Source organism: Rattus norvegicus, chromosome 16, assembly GCF_021556685.1.
Source record: "Rattus norvegicus strain SHRSP/BbbUtx chromosome 16, alternate assembly SHRSP_T2T, whole genome shotgun sequence".
Classification (NCBI taxonomy): Eukaryota; Metazoa; Chordata; class Mammalia; order Rodentia; family Muridae; genus Rattus; species Rattus norvegicus.
Genome location: NC_141549.1, coordinates 72,659,871 through 72,683,016, shown reverse-complemented (window position 1 = coordinate 72,683,016; position 23,146 = coordinate 72,659,871). Strand labels below are relative to the sequence as shown.

At 37.2% G+C, this 23,146-nt stretch overlaps 2 protein-coding genes across 50 annotated transcripts in view; one reads left to right on the top strand and one right to left on the bottom strand.

Annotated features, from left to right (window-relative positions):
- Positions 1–23,146, bottom strand: part of Erich1 (glutamate-rich 1) — a gene marked incomplete at its 5' end in the record, with an annotated part of 52,793,804 nt that overhangs the window by 10,981,347 nt on the left and 41,789,311 nt on the right.
- The window catches only part of Poteg (POTE ankyrin domain family, member G), a 178,154-nt gene that overhangs the window by 51,880 nt on the left and 103,128 nt on the right, over positions 1–23,146 (top strand). For 19 of the 50 annotated variants that reach the window (XM_087588848.1, XM_087588830.1, XM_087588828.1 and 16 more), the window contains 14 exon segments: positions 1,536–1,609; positions 4,390–4,483; positions 7,266–7,294; positions 7,387–7,462; positions 10,175–10,203; positions 10,296–10,368; positions 12,182–12,210; positions 12,303–12,375; positions 13,282–13,332; positions 13,832–13,905; positions 15,782–15,878; positions 17,883–17,911; positions 17,991–18,069; positions 21,263–21,330. In XM_087588848.1, the coding sequence (XP_087444974.1) occupies positions 1,536–1,609; positions 4,390–4,483; positions 7,266–7,294; positions 7,387–7,462; positions 10,175–10,203; positions 10,296–10,368; positions 12,182–12,210; positions 12,303–12,375; positions 13,282–13,332; positions 13,832–13,905; positions 15,782–15,878; positions 17,883–17,911; positions 17,991–18,069; positions 21,263–21,330 (875 nt within the window). 50 annotated transcript variants of the gene reach the window in all.

Below are 23,146 nucleotides of genomic sequence, written 5' to 3'. Positions count from 1 at the left end.
CAAAGCCTATAAATTTAATCACTGGATAAAATTACTCTTTACTGGGCCGCGGTTATATCTCAAAATTTTCTGGAAGCTTCCACACGGTTTGGGATTGCTTCAATTTGAATTTGCACTGTTGCCCTCTGCTAAATCATTTCTATCCACTTACTCAAGGACCCCTCACACTGGCGTCTCTGCCACATATAGAGGACCTCATGTCCCCCTCAAATGGTCATACAGACTAATCAAATGTGTCAGTTGTCAAGCCTCTTAAAATTGTGTACATTTTCATAATATAACTTCCATCCAAACCTCTACTTTGAGCCATGTTTTTGGTGTTTGTACAGTGATGATGATGTCATTCTGTCAACACTCTTGCTCCCTCACAACCCATTTGGTGCTTCTCCTCCTCCTCTGTTGTTTCTGTACATTGGGTTCTTGTCATGTATTGTTCCGACACCTGCATAAATCACTCCTTAACTGTGAGGTAAGGCATTTGATATATACAAATTCACGTGGCTTTTAAAATGTATACTCTTTAAATAAACTAACACCAGGGTCACGATCATTAATTGTTCAGTATGGCAATAACTGCTGTTCATACGAAAACAATGTATGAAATCACCAATATAGTCTAGGAACAAAATGAGTAGAGACATAGATAATTTACAATGGAAATGCTAAAGATACACAGGAAAAATGGAATGAACAAAGACAACAAGGGGAGAGCCAGGGAAAGCAAGCATAGTCATCTAGGCCAAGGGAACCACACTGGAGAAGGACTTAGCCTATGACGCTGAGCTTTCATGGAAGAAAACTCAGCATGTTGGAATAGGAATACCGAACATGGCTTTTCAGCTGTAAGTTACATTAACTGCCTCTTAGAGTAACTCTAAAGATGAGATCGTCGGCTGGGCATGGTGGTACACACTTTAGTTTAGCACTTGGGAGGCAGAGGCAGGTCTCTGAGTTTGAGGTCGGCCTGCTCTATGCTGTGAGTCCAGAGTCAGAGCTGTTACACAGAGAAGCCCTGCCTCCAAAACGAAAACCAAACCAAAAACACACCCTCCCCCAAATCCCCAACAAACTAACACCCCCTGAAAACATTGTCAATAACCAGTCAATTTACCAATGTAAATTTCATGTTCTGTAACTAAACAGTATGAATAGAGGAAAATGCACAGCCCATTATGACTCCTGGCTCTATGGAGAAAAGTGTAAAGTGTGACTGTAAATGCTTCCTTTTTTTTTCCCTCCCAATTTGGTTTCAAAAGTATTTTCAATGGTGTTTAATGGAGTGATTGTTACAGACCCTTGGAGATGTGTGTCTGTTGTGTACATGACATATTTAACTGCTGTCTACTCTATAGAAGCTTTTATAGTCAAATAAGTCAGTAATTCTCTTGAAGAGTAAACCTATTTGAAGATTGTAATTGGAAAATGAAAAGTCCTATTGATGTTACTACTAGTGTCTATTTTCTATATATGGAATAATTATCATGTTACTTTCATGGTTTTCTTGTTTATTTTAATTACATATATGGACTTGTCAGAAGGACCAGCTGTAAAATTAACGTCAGAGGAAGAACCAAACAGACAGGACGGCTTTGAAAGGAATCCACCATCGGTATTTAAGTGTTTAAATTTGAATTGCAAACTTGATGTTTCTCATTGTACAATAATATAAAACAGTTCAGGGAAAGTTACATTTCAGACTGCGCTCAGGATCAATAGATCATGACTTAACATTTAATTTTTAACACCATTTACTTAGTTATGGATTACAGAATGGTTTTAGATTCTGAAAAAAAAAATTACCCAATCCTCGGGATCTATATCAAAAAATTAATTTTATTGTTATTTTCCATTCATATACTTACCTATTTAGAGAATAGATCAAATTTGAGACTTAAAGCTAGGCACTTTAAAATTTGAATGATTTCACAATTTGATGTATTAGAAAAGCCTATTATTCTTTTTGTAACTCAAAAATTGAGGGTTGCTGTGAAAATTCAGTACTGTCGATGTCTCGGTTTCACTTCCTCATGTTGTTCCCCAATAGCAGCGCTGCTGTGAGAGAAAGCACAGCTGTACACAATCAATCCCACTTCCTAGAAAGAGAATGTGTCATCTATTAGGGCCAATGGTACTGTGCTCTGCAGGATAAACTTCAAGTTCATCTTATTTCAATAAATGGAGTCAGAAACTGTATTGAAAATGTTACCCAGTGACTTTATTGAATAATAAAATGTATCAGGACTGAACGTAGATGTTTATGAGTTTCATGTTAGTGTCTCGATTTCTAATTTGGAGAAAAATAATAGAAAATCATATACTGTTTGAGTGTACTGTTACATTCAATGCAACACACAAAATGGCCTTATAACAGTAATTTTAATAGTATGACCTTGAATAATTTTAGTTCTTGAGTATCAGCAAGGAACTAGGCAATTGACACCCAACATACAAAATCATGGCAAAGCAAAAATAGAATCAGCAAACACTGACTTTTTCATGTAATAAAAGATATTTGATGTCTAGATAGAGAAAATTGATATAGTCATATGTGGTGGCACACTCTCCTAGGACACCCTGAAGAGGCAGAGGTGAGAAAAGATTGATGCAGCTTATTTAAATGTGTGTTTGGAATAATAATATGAACAGAAATAAGAACTCAGAGAAGGAATTTCTGAATGCAGAAGGACATATGGAAAAGGAGAATAGGAATCGACAGTAGACAATACTTAAGTCCACACACACACACACACACACACACACACACACACACACACACACACACACAAGTATGTACATATATATGTAAGCTCCTAAAATAATAAGTTGACCTGTGGCTTTTCCAAACATCTTTAGAATTATTTATCACGTTACCATCTCTTTCTCCTTGTAATATCCTTTGTACTCCATCCCAAGTTAAATCCTACCCTCCATTTCCCCCATCATATCTCCTATCTCCTACTAAGAGATCTCTAGATCATCCCATATATTTTAAAAGCCAGGTGAATTTTTCATATATTATACCTTATCTCAAAATTAAAGAATGATTTATGCAGGTATTGGAACAAAACATAGCAAGAACACGGCGTACAGAAACAACAGAGGAGGAGGAGAAGCACCAAGGGGGTGTGAGAGAGTAAGAGTGTGACAGAATGATGTCATCATCACTGTATAAACACCCCACAAAAATGGCTCAAAGTAGAAAATTAGATGTAAGTTATATTATGAAAATGATGTTCCCTTTTCTCTACTCAGGACAAGTTGAAAAAGCACAAAAACAAAACAAAACAAAAAACAATAAAAAAAAGCAAATAAACCAAAACTCAAAAAATCCCCAAACCCCCCAAAGTAAAGCAAAGCAAAACATAAAACAGCACAAAAGACCTTCCCAACTTCTAGTATCTTCTTCGGTATCTTAAAATTTTCATTAATTAGACCAGTTCCAAGATGTTTTACAATACAGTTGTGAATGGGAATATTTCCTCTGATTTCTTTCTTGGTATATTTCCCATTGGAAGACCACTGATTTTGTTTGTTAGCTCTGTTTCCTACTACATTTATTTATTTATTTATTTATTTATTTATTTATTTATTTATTATCTATCTATTTATTTTTTGTGTAATCATGAATTTTTGTTTTTATTTTTTTCAGTACCACAGAAATTTGTTTGAATAAATGGACTGTAATTACCATATTATATGAGAAAATTATGTTTCAATTTGCAGAAAACCGCTTCTGAAACTCTTCTGAAATGTCTATCATTTTGCATTCCATCACAGTGAATGAGAGATGAGAGCTCCCATCTCCCTACATCCCTGCTAGCATTCAGTATTGCCATTGTTCTGAATTGTTCCTACTACATTTATAAATGTGCTTATTAACATTAGAAGATTTGATTGATGGCTCTCTATACAAAAATTTTGGGAATATTGTTTTCATAGAAATAGAATTACATCACCTTGCATCTTCCCTTTCCTCCCTCCACTTTCCCCAGCTAACTTCCCACAAACCCCTCCTATGACTTTCCACCTAAATTGTTAGCCTCTTTTTACTTATTATTGCTTTATATATATATACATATATATGTGCATGTTATATATGTGTGTGTATATGTGCACATACATATATCATGTTGAGTCATTTTTGTTGTTTTAATACATTTTCAATTTATTTTACATCTTTTTAAATTTTTAATTTAAAATTTAAAATTCATACACACATATATTGTGTTTGTATTTGATCCACATCTTGTTTCCTTCCTTCCAATTTTTCTCTTCTCCCTGCCCCTTTAAATCAATTTAATTAGTTTAAAAATAGATTGACAGATTTTTTTTTGCTAGAAAATGATTAGAAGATGTTTTGTAACTAATTATTGATGCTTATTTCCACAGAATATTTTAAAGCAAATCCCAACACAGGACATAGGCTATTTATCAATACCTAAATATCAAAGAGGAGAAAAAATGGTGGCATCTAAGGCAAAAGGTACATAAGGAGTTACGGGTATTCCAAGCCAGAACACTTACCTCTTAAATATTTACTAAGTAGCAGGATATATTAATGTGCAGTTATTTGCATGTCAAAGACAAGTTTTAGGACAGATTAAATGAAGGGGATCAAAGGGTGGGGCAGACATCAGTTACTTATCAGGTCTTTTTGCCCCTAGGGGGGGTTGGAAAGTATGCTGGAGTGGTGAAGAATGGGGAATAATTAGGGAAGGTAGGAAGGATAGAGAGGAAAGGAAGGGCGTGAAGAAAGGTGTCACGTAGGAAATTCATATAAAAACCGTGGGCAGGGGATTGCACATGTGAAAACAGAATTGTGTGTCAGAGAATGAGCAGTACACTTTCACAGTCTTGTTTGCTCACAAGGCATAATGATTTGAGGTCTTAGATCCTTCTTCAGTGCTACATATTGTGTGTAATTAATATCTATTCTCAGCTGCATATTTTATTTAACACCAGTGTAAAGTGTTCTTAAATCCCAGTACAATACCATTTGGGCCTAAAATAGCACCCGAGAAATTCAGATATAAGTTGATCTAAAGTGGCGTCAATAGGTCCAAAGAGCATTCAGAGGTCATGGTTTATGATGCTGATTCAAATTATGAGACAGGAAAATTATGAGTAGAAAAATCACACGGCATTGAAACTAGATTTTGTAGAGTCAAGCAGTAAAGGGATTTTGTAAGAGGCACCAGAGTTTCATGGTCAACCTGTTGAGGACAGTGTTCAAAATAATTTTGGTTCAACTTTTCTGGGAGTTTTCCTTTCTAAGAAGTTGTCTAGTGGTGCAGCTGGCATTCCAAATACAAACAGATTTCTCATAAAAAAAAATCTAGAAAGATCCTCTGAGTAAAGCCAAATTTTGTTATTATTTCTGAGAATATTTCGCAAGGGGAGAATGAACATAGAAAGGTCATAGAGAAAGTGCAATCCCACGAGATGTTTTGTTCACCCGTCCCATATCTGTCTACATATCTGAGAATATAATTTCTACAGTTATATCAACACTAAACAAAAAGGAAAGGAACTTCTAGGTTCAGTTTACCAAAAGAATGCAAAAGGTAAAGAATGTGATGGAAAGAAGGTCTCACAGTGAAACTAAAAATGGGAAGTATGTCAGTCTGTTTTCTATTGTTTCCTATTGTGCTAAAACACCAGGAGCAAAGGCACCTTGGGGAGAAAGAGTTTACTATGCATCTCTGCTCACGGTCTATGGAGGGATGCCAAAGTTGGTCCCTGGAGTCAGGAACTGAGATAGTAGTCTTGAATGAAGGCTGTTTATTAGTTTGCTCCCCCTGGCGTGCTCAGTTTGCTTTCTTATACACCCCAGAAGTGGCACTACCCACAGTGACCTGTGCTGGTACACATCAGTTCAGTCAAGAAACTGCCTCACAGGCTTGGCTGTAGGCAAACCTGAAAGGGGCATTTTTTTTCAAGTGAGGCTCTCTCTTCTCAAGTGACCCTAGCCTGTGTTAAGTGGACAAAAAAAAGGTAACCAATACAGGAAGAAAGAAAACACATGCAAATTTAGGGTTAATGATAAGGAATTATAAAGATACAATCACAGAAACCTTTGATTTATGTTGATTCAAATCAAAATGAGATTAATGCTATTGTGTAAGTTATTAGAACCAAGGTGAGAGGTCTATGGCGAAAACATTTAGATTTCTGTGTGAGTTTGAGGCATCAAAGATGTAAATGACATTGCTTTTAGGGATTAAGATGAGATTAATTTTAATGTAAAATCATCACTTGGCTTTGAAGCGGCCCTGGACTCCCTTATAAGATTGCTAACTGATGAAATTCTACTTGTATATTCCCACGGTACATCAAATAAGGTAACTGTGAGAAAAGGACACATATGGTTATTTATTGAATGCATGTCTAATAATAAACACTGCTATGATTTGAGATGTAGCAAATTAGACTTTATAATTCTCCTGTGACAATTTAGCTTGTTTTTTTGCTTGGAAATCATATCTCACAAAGAGATTTTTAATTAACTAATTTTGTAGTTGTTGATACACGCAATTAATTTTGAGATCTAGTAACACTATTGTATCCTCTCGTTTTTGGAGTTTGGGTTCACGTTTCTCTGAAAAGTGTCTATCAAAAAAAGAGACATGTACACTGTAAAAAGGAAATGAAGTCTAAATGTCTAGATAATAGCGCATACATATATGTGAATATTTACTCAATACCATTTTGCACACAAACACCCAAATTGATTGATTTTGAGAACTATAATGTATGGATCACTCACCTCTTCAAAGTTATATGACTGACTGGTGCTGCAAAAAGTAGAATATGATATGGCGAAGATGAGCAGAGCTCATAGAGGACTGTGTGAATGTCTCTGAAATGCTTCATGGGCATTAAGATTTGATCCACTCAGTCAGCAGTGTTAATAAGGGAAATGCCACCCACCTGACAGGATTTCTTCCTGTCACCACAGATCAGTTAAAAATCTCTCATTGGTATATATGTCTTTCTTTTTACATTATATCCACTTGGGTCACATTTTTTGGATAATTTTGAGTATACATACAGCTATGGTTTGATTATCTTCCATTGAATTTCTGTCATGTTCCTCAGTCTAAAGTACAACTCAGTATTTTAGTATACTCTTCTGAAATAAACTTAACTAGCCATTACCAAAATTACCCATGGGAGTTACCTTTCACATTAACTCTTTATAGACTTACACAGTTAATATTATCATATTTGTGTTTAATTGACTATGTGTCTCCTTGACTTTTCAGAATTTTCTAAAGAATGCCCTCAATCAAAGGTAGTTACTTTTAATTTGACTCTGGATCATTAATTTCATATTTTATAACCTGTACAAAAAGTCCTTAAATATTTTTTCCCAACTCCATACAGCCCACCATTGTAAAGGAAGAGTCGTCTGTTTCAAAGGAGGTCTGGGATGTGATTCCTGTGAAATCATATTTAGAAGGTGAATTTTGAAATATTACTTTCTTTGGAAAAACACCTCACAGTATTTGAAATGGTTACAATCTTCTCATTACTTTTCCCACCTTCCCCAAATTTCATCAAAGAATTTAAGGTAAATAAATGCAGTTCTTATTGTTAATCTGAACACTTCAAGAAAGTTATTTGCTGCTTCAAGGTAATTTGTTTAAAGCTGGTGACTTTAACTCACATATATCTTCTTCTATGTGTAGTTACTATGGAGATACACTTTTCTGAAAATACCTCATGCCTTCAGAGGAACTTAATCCTTGCCAGACTCTGCAGCCATGTTAACAATATGCCTTGAGATCATTTATGGCTATATTTTGGTCTGCTATCCTACTGTGTACTCTGCAAGCTTAACGTGCCAAGAAATGTTGGCAAACAACGTGGATACAAGTCAATAATATTTGTATATAGTTTGAGTGCTATTCTCGGTCAGTTGAAGTCAGTAAAATAACTTCTCTTATAAAATCTTGTTAAAGATTTCTGTAAAAAAAGTATTCCCCCCCCTTTTTTTTCCCAAACCATGTATCCTGTGTTGTTTGGTAAATACAGAGCAAAGCCCTTTGTTAGAGACAAGCACATCAAACAGGCAACAGGGATAAACAAATTGGATAGAAACCACACTCAGACAGCTCAGGCAGGCAACAGGGACACATTAGTTACACACCATGGACAGACTACAGCTAGGCCAGTAACCACAAGGGAAGGCAAAGAGAGAAGCAGAGAATTCAAATTTGGGTTCACTCTTGGTAGAACCACTTCAAGAGGAAATTTCTGTTTCCATGCCTTAAAGTGACACTGGCATATTTTTCGTGTCCTGCCCCTTTTGAGGTTCCTCTAGTCCACAGTCAATGCCATTGCACCAATGTTTCTATTGTTAGGTGTTCTTAAATCCTAGGAAAACACACTGTAAACCTAAAAAGAGAGCATCAGTGAGAGCAAAGGCCTAAGTGGTTAGGAATGCAACCAAATGGTCAACAACCTTTGAACTGCCATGGTTTCCTATTCTTCAAATCACAACACTGGATGAAAAACATACCAAATATATGCTAAACTTAATCTAAGTTAGAGTAAATAATTTCAAAGGAGATGGCTGAGAAGTCTAGTTCTTTCTAATTTTAATATGACAAATTTATTTTTAATTTTGATAATCTATTTCATACTGTTTTAAATTAACTTTTTGCATACTTAGATATTGCTTATTGAACACCTTCCTTCTTATCCCCATACCCTAGATTTTCTTGTAGTTTAGACATACACATCCACAGAAATATTAAGTGAAAACTTTAAGAAGTGTCTAGCATAGGACACTTATGAGCTTAATGAAGTCCCATTAATAGCCGAGAAATGAGTGTACAGAGGAAAATCTTTATATAATATCATTTCACATATGTGTATCCAATCCCATCTGTTCACACAAAGCTCCTTGTGGGTTGACTGCACCTCAGTGGATGGCTGCCCATCCGAAAGGATATGGACAGCACAAACTAGAGTCGATGTGTTGTCAAATTAAAGACAATGGAAGACAGTGAACAGTGAGTGGGTCTGTGAGGAATTAAGGGGAGGAGCTGGAGTGAATATGATCAGGATATCATGATGAACTTCTCAAAGAATTAGTAAAATATTAAACAAACAAAACACAACACACAAATGTGTGCTGACCTATTCAAACACCTGCTCCCACAGTTTAGATGTCATCTTTAGAACCAAGACGCCCATGTATAATACTCTCCCCACCCTCGTCAGGGGCCTTGACATGTAGCTCCTGAAATGGCTTCTCCAAGAACTTGTGCCACCTCCATCTATCTAGGTCTACATCCAAGTACACAACTTTACCATTAGCTTTCCCTAAGCTTGGCTAGGGATGGGAGCTTGTGTACACTTCCCTCTTCCAGTGCTGGAACATCATTTGGCTGAGACTTGTTTAGGCCCTGTGCATGCTGCCACAGTCTCTGTGAGTTCATCCGTCAGTCCCATTGTACCTAGAAGACACTGTTTATTACTGTCATCCATCCTCTGAATCTTACAATCTTTCTGTCTTCTCTTCCACATAGTTCCCCAAACCCTGATGGGGAGGGGCTTGATAAAGACCACCCACTTAGGATTGAGTGTTTGGAAGCCTCTCTCTCTCCACACATTGTCCAGCTGTAGATCTCTGTATTATTTCTTATCTACTGTAGGAGGAAGCTTCTCTGACATTGGCTGAGGAAGACCCTGGCATATGGGTATAGCCAATGTCATCATGAGTCATTTTACTGCTTCTTTATGCAGAAAAATGGTAATTCCCCTAGGTCAATGGGCTATTGCGTCTCCAATTCTTGGCCATCTGAGCTGTGTTGGACTTGGTTCCCATCCCATGCAGGGGGTCTTAAATCTAATCAGATAGTTGGTGCTTGGTACCACAATGTTCATGCCACTATTGCTCTAGCATTGTATGACCTGTGCTCTTATTTTGGGGAAACTCTAAGTTTATTTCCAGCTACGGTATTATTTTCTCCAGTTGATATCTTTGAGTTGCTCTTTCTTGGCTTGGCCAAATACAACAAACCATACAGAAATCCATCAAACCTTAACATTAACACACCCATTCTCATCCATGAGGATTATTTTCTATACTAATTGTACATGAATATATGTGGTCAGCATCAGGCTTACATGGAATTGATTATTACTTTTTTTTCATTTTTAGATACTCCTAAAGACTATCCTCTATCAAAGGTAATTACTTGTATATTTTCCCTGCATAATTAACTTCATTTTATGTGAAATGTACAGGAGTTACTAAGAACCTTGCTTCTAAACCCATACAGCCTACAGTTGAGAAAAGTGACTATGTTCCAAATGAAGTCTCTGACATGAAGCATGGGAAATGGTTCCAAGAAAGTGAGTTAGTAACATTAATTTTTATGAAACAAGTAAATAAAAATGTTTGAAATGTTTACAATGTTCCCAGTTTGTTTTACTCCTGTATTCTCCAAATTTTATTTAAGAGTTTGATGTAAGTGATGCATTATTGTTTCTAGAAGAAGAGTTGCAGGTAGTCAACAGCAATTGAGAGATAGTGAATCAGTTGCTTCCCAAGGACAGGCTCTCTGATATGTTGCCCTGTCCCAACTTGTCAGCTCTAAACACATCCACATATATGAAATACTAAATGGACTAAGGTTGCAAATATGTATGCTCATTTGAGAGAAACTAGAGACACAGAATTTAGAGAGGGAGAGAAAGGGGGTAAAATGATAGGGGGGCAGGGAGGAGGTATGGGATGTGGAACAGTAGGAGGGTGGACTGGGAGGGGAATAAAATCTTGAGTATAAAAATAAAAAATAAATTAGAAAAATTCTCAAAAAATTGCAATCCAAGAAAAAATCTTTTTACACATTAAAAGGGAATTTATTTGACAGACTATAGTTTGGGTAGTTCAATCTTGACTGTCTCATGAGTTGAGACAATCTCGAGGTTGTTGACTCCATAAGACTGGATGTCTCAGAAGTCCCACAGTTTGGTGCTGGATCCCTAGACCATCAGTGATCTTTGGTCTGTGTTGGAATCCTGAAGAAGTAGGCTATAACGTAGATGAAGGAATACCTCAACAACAGAAAGATGAACTTGCCAGCAAGAGTGAGCACCAACAGACAAAAGCCAAACAATTCCTTCTTTCAATGTCCTTTTACGTGGGCTGATACTTGAAGGTGTGACACAGGTATAGAGTGGATCTTTCTACCTCTAGTAATCTGATTAGGAAAACCTTCCACAGGCATGGGCAGCAGGTTGGGTTTTAGTTGATTCCAGATGTTGTCAAGTCAACAACCAAGATTAGCCACCACGGAAGCCTTGGGACTTGGTACAATTCAGTTGCAATGGAGGGAGGGAAGACTATATCTTATCCGACAGCCAGAAGTCCCTGCCACATTCCTCAAGACTGCATGCATATGGTTTACTTAAAACTGTGTTAACGAACTTCCTAATTCTGCAGCCCTTTAATACAGTTCTTCACGTGTGGTGACCCCAACACAAAGTTACTTTCACTGCCACTTCATAACTGTAATTTTCTAGTGTTACGAATCTAACATGCAATACAAAAATATAGTCAACATTGGTGGGAGTAGAAATAGCAATTTTTAAGTGCTATTATTCTACAAGTGAATGACCATGGAGATAAATTCAGAAACAGTCTTGAAAAAGAAGTGATATTCACATCTCTCTGAAAAGTGGTGACTGCTTACAACTTAGATATAAAGGGAAGAACACGATGAACTCTCATGGAACACTAAACTGAATGACTGGAAAGTATTCCATTGCTGAAAATGCACTCAGTCCAATGGTATATTCAGTTTTGACCATTGGAATATTATCCCGGTTTCCTGATTTCATCCTGAAATTATAGAAACATTTTATTCTTCACCCTTTAGAAATGCCACCTTAATGAAAGCACATAGATTTTTAAAATAAATATCCACTGAGCTCATAATGTTAACTTGAAAATTGTCAAGTTTAATGAAAATTATGAGGTTTATCAGTTTTTCAGTAGATATTTCATTCAAAAAACAGAAAGTAAAAATTTGCCACAATTCCAAAATTAGTAAAATCATTATAAAGCTAACCACAAAGAATAGTTTTGAGCATAATTCTTTATGAAAGTGTGTTAGTTTGTCATGTTTACATATTATTAACTATGCATCTCTGGTATTTTTAGACTGTCCTAAGGGATGTGCTCAACTGAAGGTAATAAGTTTATGTATTATTCTGGGTTATTAAAATCATAGTGTTTGAAACACACAATTGTAATTGAGTATCTTCTTTTAAAACCTGTATAGATTCCCATTGAAGAGAGAGATTCTTTCCAAAGGGAAGCACCACCAGCAAAGCAAGTAAAATCATACTGTGCAGGTAAATTTTACAATACTGAGCTATGTAGGAAAAGTGATTCGAAATCATGAAATCTACATAGTCTTTTTGATTTTGACTTCTCTGCTCTCCAAATTTGATGGAAGGACTTTACTTAAGGGACAAAATTATACTTAATAATATGTAAACATGACAAGCTTTACCACATTTTCATACAGAATTACTGTCAAGAATATTCTTTGAGGTTAGCTTTATAATGATTGTACTAATTTTGGACCTGTGGTAAATTTTTACTTGAAGGAAATATCTACTGGAAAATGGATAAACTCGTTTAGAAGAAGTTATTTAGTTGCTTAAAATAATATTTTCAAAGTTTTAACTCTAACACAGACATTTCCCCATTTGTGTTTTGGTATATTGATATGGCCATTTTGCCATTTTACAGAATAGTTGTACTAGGTATAAAAGTTCAATAATACTTACATAGCTTGAAAACAGAATTGTTGTTTGTAATAGTATATGCTTGAAAAGTCAGCTACTTAAAAGACTGAGAAAAATATTTTTTGAGGGAGCATACATTTAGGGTATGAACTAAATTACAAGTTACTGCTTATTAAAAATTCAAATTATGTTTTATTTTAACACACTCTCTTCTTCAGTTTGTATTTTTAATTCACTCTTCTCTCAGTTTCTTTAATTGTGGCAACAGGAGTGCAGTAGGAACTAATGTAATATACAACATGGTAAAATATCTTCCCCGGTTTTTGCATATGTGTAGAATTAATATTCCATGTTAGAGAAAATGGCTGAATGTCTCCTAAAATAGTCATTAGGAACTCTATTCATGTTATCTATATTATTTAATTGATTCAGTATTATACAAAGCCTAACTAAGGCTTCACACATCTATTCTTATACCACAATGACACTCCATTATATCCTTTTCAGATGAGCCTGTAAAGAGTTATAGCAGAATTACAAGATGCGTAAGACAAAATGGTAATTAACCATCTTATTTAATTTACTTCACATATCATTTGGTATCATAATGCAGAGTCTACGGTACAGGGATTGTGTTTCCTCTTGTAGTCTCAAAACCCGAGGTGTGTTAAATCCATTTCTTTACTATTTGCTCATGAGTTCATTTATTCAGCAAATTTCTAAATAAACATTACAGTATTTTATGTCTTTCTATCTTCTAAGCTACATCCCTCAAATTTTCACTCATGCCAGTAACAGATTCTGTTCCCACATTTATAGTTTTTTTGTTTGTTTCTTTTTTTCCCTCTTTCTTTTGAAAAAAAAAAAGTTTAGAAACAGGGTTTCTCTGTTACAGCCCTGACTGTCCTGGAAATCACTTTGTAGACCAGGCTAGCCTTGAGCCACCAAGTCCCTTAAGTTAAGATTAAGAGACTTAATATTATCCTGAATATCCTGCAGGCACATGGATTATTATTCAAAAAGTATTGTATTTTAATCAACTGTATGGATCTGTCAGCAGAATCAGCGGTAAAAGTGACATCAGAGGAAGATCAAAAACGCCTTGATGACCAGGAGAAGAATCAGCAAATGGTACATAAATATTTACATTTAAATTTCTGCTTAAGATAATTTCATTTTTTTTGGTACATGATATGCTATACTACCGTTCATGTCAAATTCCTTCAGGCTGCTCTTGAGAATCAAAAGTTCACAATTTAACATTTGATTTTAAAACTTTCATTATGGTTTAATTATGCTATCAGAATTTTTGCACAGCTGTAGTAAAACCTTACCTTTGGATTTACTTCCACACTTCCTTCATTATTTTTGCATCCCAGCCCTAGAAGCTCCTTACATGTGAAACAGAGGGATCAGCTGTGACGCTGTTGACTTAACAGGCAACATTATGAATGATGTCACTGTGCCTGCTCCTGAATTATATCATGTTCATGTACTATCCTCCACAGTTACTCAAAAGTCGCCTTTAACTCACATTTGAAACACACGTGTATTTCAAAGCTTTAAGCTTCAAGTCTTCCTTTGGGTCTCTATTTCAGTATCCATTGTGGTAGAAAAGAAGTGAGCAGCACCAGTGCGTGCTAAGAGTCAACCGCACCTTCGGGACTGGAACCTGTGCTGTCCGCTATAGTGCATTAGAACTGCATATGATGAACATGTTACCCACTGACTTTTTTGGCATTAAACTATCCTGGGAGTCAGAATAACTCATGGAGCACATACTCTATGGCTTTTCTAATTTATACAAAGCCATCAAAGGCCTCAAGCTGCTGTAATGTAGCTACTAGTGCCTCTTTGAATAGCTTTCAATTATTTGGACTTTAAACGATTTGAAATTATCCAGCATTAAGTAAGTGCCAGGCTATTAGATAAGGGTAGGGGGTGGGGGATAGGAGTATGGTGGAAGGCAGTAGTCTTAAGAGCAAAACAACAAATAACAGGGAAAATGCCACGGAGGGTTTACGTGACGAGATCGTGCAGTGTTAAGCTGGGTGGGTTTGCATTAAGGTTGGGTGTAGTGGTGACAGGGAAAAATTCATTCCAATATAATCTTTGTGATGTAACCGTGAGGTTGCCAACAAAAGGACAAAGAAGGGGTCATGGGGAATGACATCAGAGAACATGAGAAAGACAGACAACAGCGGGTCACACCTGTAACCCAACTGGGACTCAAGATTCTGGACTGGCCAGGAAGCATGAAGAAATGGTTCTGTTGCCATGGTCACCTGGCAGCTTACAATATGTCAAAAGCGAAATGTGTAAATAAGAACCTGGCATGTTTCATGCTCTTAGAAGAAATGTTTTTATACCTCTACTCCTAATTAATTCTTGCTAAAGTTTTATATTTTCTTTAATGCAAAAGGCACTTACAAGTATTTGCAAGATACTCAAATATATCCTAAACTTTTTTTCACATTTCACCATTTTATATAACATTATTTTCATAGAAAAAAATTTGTTATAAAATATTTGTCTTTAATCCCAAAGGGAGCCTCTAACTTTGTTTGTATTTAACATCATGCACTTTGAAACCTCTTACATTTCTTTATTTTTAGACACTTAAGCCCTTGGAAATGCTTTAAACATTTAGCACAGTGCTATTGCAAATTCCCCTAATGGATTAAAAACCGAATATTGTAAAGGTCCTCACAGTTTCCTGAGGAATATATAACATTTAGGTATTCAGAAACTAATTGTTCATTCGCGTATGCACCTTGACTACCCTCTGTCCCTGACTGCTCTTTGGACTTCCCTGGATGGTTTATACAGTCAGAGATCCTAAGAAAATACAACATAGTCTGTATTTGGAATGCACATGTAAGGGATTTATTTATTCCTCTTCTTAATTTTCACTGCTTGCCAGTTGTATTGTAAATAACATCCTTACAGCAGTAACAGATAGGAAAGAGACGATCTCTCAGTAACTCATCACTGCTGCTAATTTTAGCAGGCCGCCTTGAGACGACCTCAACCACAGGACATTGAGTATTTATCCATGGCTAATGATGAAAGTCGAGAAAATTCTGAAGAGGGCCAAGAGGAAGGTAACCATTCCATTTCATAGAACGTTATGTTTGAATTTGACATGGTGGTACAGGCCTGTAATCCCAGCACTCGCGAGGGCAGAGGCGGGAGGGATCACTGTAAGTTTGAGATTAGCCTGGCTTCATATAAGGCTTCTTTTAGAGGACTCTAACATCTTTAACAATTGTAATCTTTCTCTTATTTGTTTGTTTGTTTCTCCTTTCATTCCCTCCCTCTCTCTCTCTCCTTCCCTCTCTCCCTCCCTCCCTTCCTTTACCCATTGGTCTACAACCGTAGAGATTTTTTTGTGCTCTTTTCCTTTCCAAAATAAACATGTTTTTAAGGTTTGCTGTGCTTCACTTACTGGCATCTTTCTTTAGAGACATGTATAAGAGTAGCAGCCATGCCACAATCCCGAAGTTGTACTGTCTTGAGGTTTCCTCTTCCAAAGAAATTAGTCTATTATTTTTTAGTTTAGCCTCATGAAAATTCTCAGGATACTGGCAGAATGCAGATAAACTCTTTGCCAAGGTGTCACACAAATGACTTCTATCCCAGTTTCTGATAGAGTCCTTATTCACCTCAAAAACAAACAAACAACAAACAAACAACCCATGGGTCAAGTCTCTAGTGCCCAAGTTCTTCTCAGTATTACTGTCTTCTGAGTTTTACTAGAAGAGCATATTAGGCTCCGTTTACAATGACTTTTCCTTCCTTAAGTTAAAAAATTATCCCCATTTCCCCCACAAGACAACAGCCACCCCCAACCCCCCAAACCACATAGGTTCACCACAGCAGTGAACTCATTCTGGGTACCAATACTGTATTAGTTTCTTTTCTGTTATTGAGATGAAGTATCCCAATGACAACAACTTAGGGAAAAAAGGATTTGTTTTGGCTTCTAATTCCTGAGGGCTGGAGCAAATCACAGAGAGAGTGACATGGAAACAGGCAAACCCTGGGCTAATCGTGATGGGAGGAGAGAGAGATTGGCAAGTGAGACCCGGCTACAAAACCTCAAAGCCTTCCTCTAGCCAGGCTCCCCTTGCTAAGTAGTGGATAATCGTTCAAAAAACCGTGTCTCCTAAGTGTTTAAAAGCACAGGCCTATGAGGAACATTTCATATTCAAAGCACAATTACATCGGCTCCTCTTTAAGGAACTTTACAAAAGGCTCTACTGTGTAACAGTTTACAACACAAGAGAAGCAAGGGGAAGCCTAAATGTTGCTCTTGGTTCTGAGCAGGTTACAAGCCAAAGGGAAAGGAACACAGTGAGGGCAGATGTAATTCTGCGTGGTGTGTGGGTTAATAATTCTATTGTATCTAAGTATTTCAAGAAGGCTTATCTCATAATTGTACAAGTGCAGTCACAGAGAGGAAAGGAACGTTGACCTTCAAAAGGACATAAGGAAAGTTTAAAGGATACTAATCTGGAATATGCTTTGACAAAAATTATGCACATTGTCATAATGTGGAAGGAAAATGTAAACTTAAAGCAGGTGATAAAGAAATGAGAGACTGCATCACATTCAAATATTAAAATGAAACCTGTAGTTTTTCTTTGGACAGCTCTATTTTAGCACTTCTTGTGAATTATTTGTAGCTTAGCCTCATGCCTCCCGAATGGTAAACTGATATATTTAGGATGTGTAAACCAGAGAGGCAAAATACAGAAGCGCAGTCCTCAGAACAACACGCATGCATGCGTATGCAGATATGAAATGTTCCCATGGACCATGATCTGTAAGTGAATGTCTAACCCTATCAATTCAGAAAATTTTCCTTAATAAGAAAACACTTATGCGTCATGCTACAGAAATGGGTTTTAAGGGGATTTGTGCCAGTATTTGTAACTACATCAAGACAGAGCAAGCAAACTAAAATCCTATCAAGATCAAAAGTTAACGTAACCATTTCAAAAGATATGCATGAAGACTGCTTTTTAATTCTAATCTTACATGAAAGTACAGTAGATTCTATCATATCTGTGCATAATTGATCATATGTCTCTTTGGTATTCTAGATTCCTCGGAACAACAACTCCCGTTTAAGGTAATCCGTCTAATATTTTTGTCTTGAATCATTGACTTCATTGCATGAGACATATGAGTTATCGTATCTTCCTTCTAAGTCCACACAGCCTACAACTGAAGAAGATTCTTCTCCAAACAAAGTATCAGCAACAAAGCCTGAGAAATCCTTCCTCACAGGTGAATTTTGCCATAGTTTATGAACCGAGTAGTTGAAAATATTTCAGACAATTTCCTTCCCATTTCTATGCATCTGTTCCTATAATTTCATTGAAGGGTCTGGTGTAAATAATGAGAATATTGTAAAGATTATTTCCTAGCTTAAAAATATTCAGAAATTATAAACTATGGCTTAGGGACTAGAGATTAGTTTTAAGTCTTAGCAACACTCTCCGTTCCGCACCACCCATGGTCCTCAGAGATTACTTAGGGTCAGCTAGGAAAGACCAAGCTTTCCAAAGTTTGTGCGTTGCTGGAGTGGGGTTGCAGGGTTTCACACATGTGTTCAACTGTCTGGGATGTTGCACCAGGTACTTCCTATGAAACCAGAAGGATGGGGCAATCCAGAATGTGCATAACATATTCCTGCACATGATAAGCACCAACTACACTCATTGGTTGAACTTGGACATGCAGTCTTTTGATTATCTGTATCTACCAATTTATGTACTGATTAATTTCAGTGCCTTTAGCCTGCCACGGTAGAAGGTCTGTAGCAAGAATTTATATAGCATAACTTGATAAGCTATCATTTCCTAACACGTGGGAAATGTCGTCCTGTATTACAGAAGATCTCGAATAAGAGGTCACACAGGCGCAAAATCCCAATTCATGTACTTACCTTCTTTTCTATTTTATATTATTTTTAAAACTTACTTTATTTTGTGTGTATTAGTGTTTCCTTATATGTGCATGTATGTGTGTGCATGTGCGTGTGTGAGCGTGTGCATGTGTGTGTGTGTGTGTGTGTGTGTGTGTGTGTGTGTGTGTGACCATGGAGATCGATCAGAAAAGAACATTTGATCCTTGGGATCTAATGTTACCCATGGCTGTGGGTGCTGGAAACCAAACTCCATTCTCTGGCAGGATTAGCAAACACTTTAAACCACAGATCTATCTTTGCAGTGCCTAACCTATCTTTTCTTACTGTGCTTATCTCGTGTGCACTTGTGGATGTTATTTATTTACTACGTATCCATTTGTGTAGATTATTTTAATTTCCTGTAGGATTGGAAGTGAGGGTCACACATGCTGTTCTTAACTCTACCATATAATATTCTTTCCTGATGGCTTGAGTACATACAAAGAGTAGGGCGCTTCTGATAGCTCCTTGATTTGTTTCCGAGCCAGGAATTTGTAAAAGAGAAAGAAAGACAAATTGAACAAATAACCCAGTCATTATACGCAGTTCATTGCTATCTCATTTGATGCCCAGAATAATGAGAACATAGTTTTGTGGCATCATATTTATGCTTATGCTCATTCAATAATAAAACATTTTCTGTTCTATTCTCTAATAATTTAATAGACTATACCTGAAAATACTCCCTATGTTCAGGGTTGGCTCATTTTATTCTTTCCTATTTGCACGTAGTCATTCTTATTAATGTATATTCCACCTATGTTTAGAGTAAACTATCTTATCAACTTCAGTTTTATCATTAATGACCATACACTTTTTAAATTAATTATTCCATTAGTTTACATTTCAAATGATATCCCACTTCCCGGTTACTCCTCCACCAGCCCCTTTCCCACAACTGCCCTGCCCTCTGCCTGTATGAGAATGCTCCCCCACCCACTGCCTGCCTCACCACTCCAGCATCTCCCTAAGCTGGGGCATCAAGCCTCCGCCGGACCAAGGGCCTCCCTTCCCACTGCTGTTAGGAAAATGGCCATACATTTAAAATTAAACAAAGTTCGTATAATCAGGATTTTGTGGCCAACATCTTGTTTCTAATAGATAACATCATGACTAATTACATGTCTAATATAATATGACACCACTGAACCTGTCAAACTAAACAGAGGGAAGACATTAGGTCTCAACCCTACACAAAGAGCTACAGGTAACAGGAAAGCTCGAATAGGAGAGATGGTTTTCCTGAGGGTAGGACACACCAATTGGTTTTCCAGTACTAAGTCGGTCGGCCCTGAAAACATGCATGCAAGTCATAAATATCGTTATACAGACTGGATATATTCATGCAAGTATATCATGCAATACTAGCTAGTGAGAAGTGGGACTATAAAACTGAAGGGGAACAGGGTCAGGTATACAAGAGCTTTTGGAGGAAGCGAAAGGAGAAATGTACTTATAATCTCAAAAGTAAGATAAAATTTAAAATTCAAATATATATTTACAAATGAAGATATGTGCCAACACAGGAAGCCTCAGTACATAGTATAGACAGAGGGTAGACGTTGTCAGGTTCGTTATACACAAATCTCATGGATATATATATATATATATATATATATATATATATATATCCCACTAACTACAAAAGAGCACACTTTCATAAGCAGCCCTGAAAAGCCCATAGAATCCAAGAAGTCATACTGGATGCTGTTCTCTGCCTTAGCAGAGTAACACTGTAAGTACTAGCTAGGCATTTTCTTCTATTGTTACACTTATCAATGTCATGTTCTATGAAAATCTTACTTTATCACTGACATCCAAAACCACCATGTCCAGATTTTGACAAGGTAATTTCCTTCTTCTACAACACAGTGCAAAATATATCGTCTTCCTTGATATGGTTCTCTTTTTCTAGATGAAAATGTATTATTTTCCTTAGGGCCACCTTAGACTTTGTTGACTACATTTCCTTACAATTAAGTCTAAAATGTGGCTTCACATATCAGACCCCCTGGCTCCTGAACTTGATGAAAAATTTTAACTTAAAGTCTACCTTGACATCACTTTTACTCGATAATTATTTATTGAATGCCTACGCTTGCAATTCATAATGTTTAAGCAAATGCTTCAGAGAAAGACTTTCAGAAATAATGGCCAAGTGGCTTAAGCACACTAAAGAATCCTGCACAGGACAGAAAAACATGAGTGTGTAAATTGTTTAGCAAGAGAGTTAGTGACAGGTGTATCATGCTATAATATATGGAGAACCGAGGAGACGTTGCCAGCTCATGTTTTAGGCAGCCGTGTTGGTGTGGCGTCTGATGACAAGGCACAGTCTCACAGGAAAGGCCATGGTCCTCTGGCTGTTAGCATCTTCCCATCCCTCCTGCAGTGGTGTTCCCTGGGCTTTAGGAGTGAGACTCTTTTGTAGGCGTATCCATTGGGATGGGTTGTAAAACCACCATTTTTATAAAACCTTAAAAAATAGCTTTAAAACTAATTATATTACAGCAGAACCAACTACAAATGTATCAGAAGGAGAACAAGAGCGGTGTGGCAGCAGAAACATGCAAAGACAGGTACATACATATTTGAATTTAAACCTTTAAAGAGCATTTTCTTTGGTAAACAGAGTACATTGGAACCATATGAAATGGGACCATACAAAAGTACCACTCTCCTTGTCTTGGGGAATCAATGGACTGATATCTAATCATCAGTTTTAACACTCTCCTAAGTGCTTAAGGAGACCGGTGTAAGTTAAGTTAAACTATGCTTTTAGATTCTTAGAATGTTTTTCATTATTTTTGATATTTAAAAAGTCACACCATATTTTTAGACTTGTAATTAAGTAGTAGAAATTATGAGCAATGTCAGCAAGTAGTAGAAATTATGAGCAATGTCAGCGTCCTAACCTCAGAATTTGATTCATTCTAAAGAGCTAACCTTTCTCGTGATTCAAAGTTTGAGGTTGCCTATTACCCATCAGGACTGCCAAGGAAAAAGCTTCAATTATGCATTTTAGTCACAAGTGTCCTTATTTGTCTCTGCTGCGGGAGAAAATAGACGTGTATAATTAATACCATTAACTATAAAGAGAACGATTCCTCCAAGAATGGAGACTTTGGTGTTCCACAAGCAAATAACCCTATTAAAAATGGGGTTCGGACTGACCCTGGACTCTGACCTCATAGGTAGCAATGAATATCCTAGTAAGAGCACCAGTGGAAGGGGAAGCCCTGGGTCCTGCGAAGACTGAACCCCCAGTGAACTAGACTGGTGGGGGGAGGGCGGCAATGGGGGGAGGGTTGGGAGGGGAACACCCATAAGGAAGGAGAGGGGGGAGGGGGATGTTTGCCCGGATACCGGGAAAGGGAATAACACTTGAAATGTATATAAGAAATACTCAAGTTAATAAAAAAAATGGGGTTCAACTCCTCCATTGTTGGTGGGATTGCAGACTGGTAAAACCATTCTGGAAATCAGTCTGGAGGTTCCTCAGAAAATTGGACATTGAACTGCCTGAGGATCCAGCTATACCTCTCTTGTGCATATACCCAAAAGATGCCCCAACATATAAAAAAGACACGTGCTCCACTATGTTCATCGCTGCCTTATTTATAATAGCCAGAAGCTGGAAAGAACCCAGATGCCCTTCAACAGAGGAATGGATACAGAAAATGTGGTACATCTACACAATGGAATATTACTCAGCTATCAAAAACAATGACTTTATGAAATTCGTAGGCAAATGGTTGGAACTGGAAAATACCATCCTGAGTGAGGTAACCCAATCACAGAAAAACACACATGGTATGCACTCATTGAGAAGTGGCTATTAGCCCAAATGCTTGAATTACCCTAGATGCCTAGAACAAATGAAACTCAAGACAGATGATCAAAATGTGAATGCTTCACTCCTTCTTTAGAAGGGGAACAAGAATACCCTTGGCAGGGAAGAGAGGGGCAAAGATTAAAACAGACACAGAAGGAACACCCATTCAGAGCCTGCCCCACATGTGGCCCATACATATACAGCCATCCAATTAGACAAGATGGATGAATAAAGAAGTGCAGGCCGACAGGAGCCGGATGTAGATCTCTCCTGAGAGACACAGCCAGAATACAGCAAATACAGAGGCGAATGCCAGCAGCAAACCACTGAACTGAGAATAGGACCCCCGTTGAAGGAATCAGAGAAAGAACTGGAAGAGCTTGAAGGGGCTCGAGACCCCATATGAACAACAATGCCAAACAACCAGAGCTTCCAGGGACTAAGCCACTACCTAAAGACTATACATGGACTGACCCTGGACTCTGACCTCATAGGTAGCAATGAATATCCTAGTAAGAGCACCAGTGGAAGGGGAAGCCCTGGGTCCTGATAAGACTGAA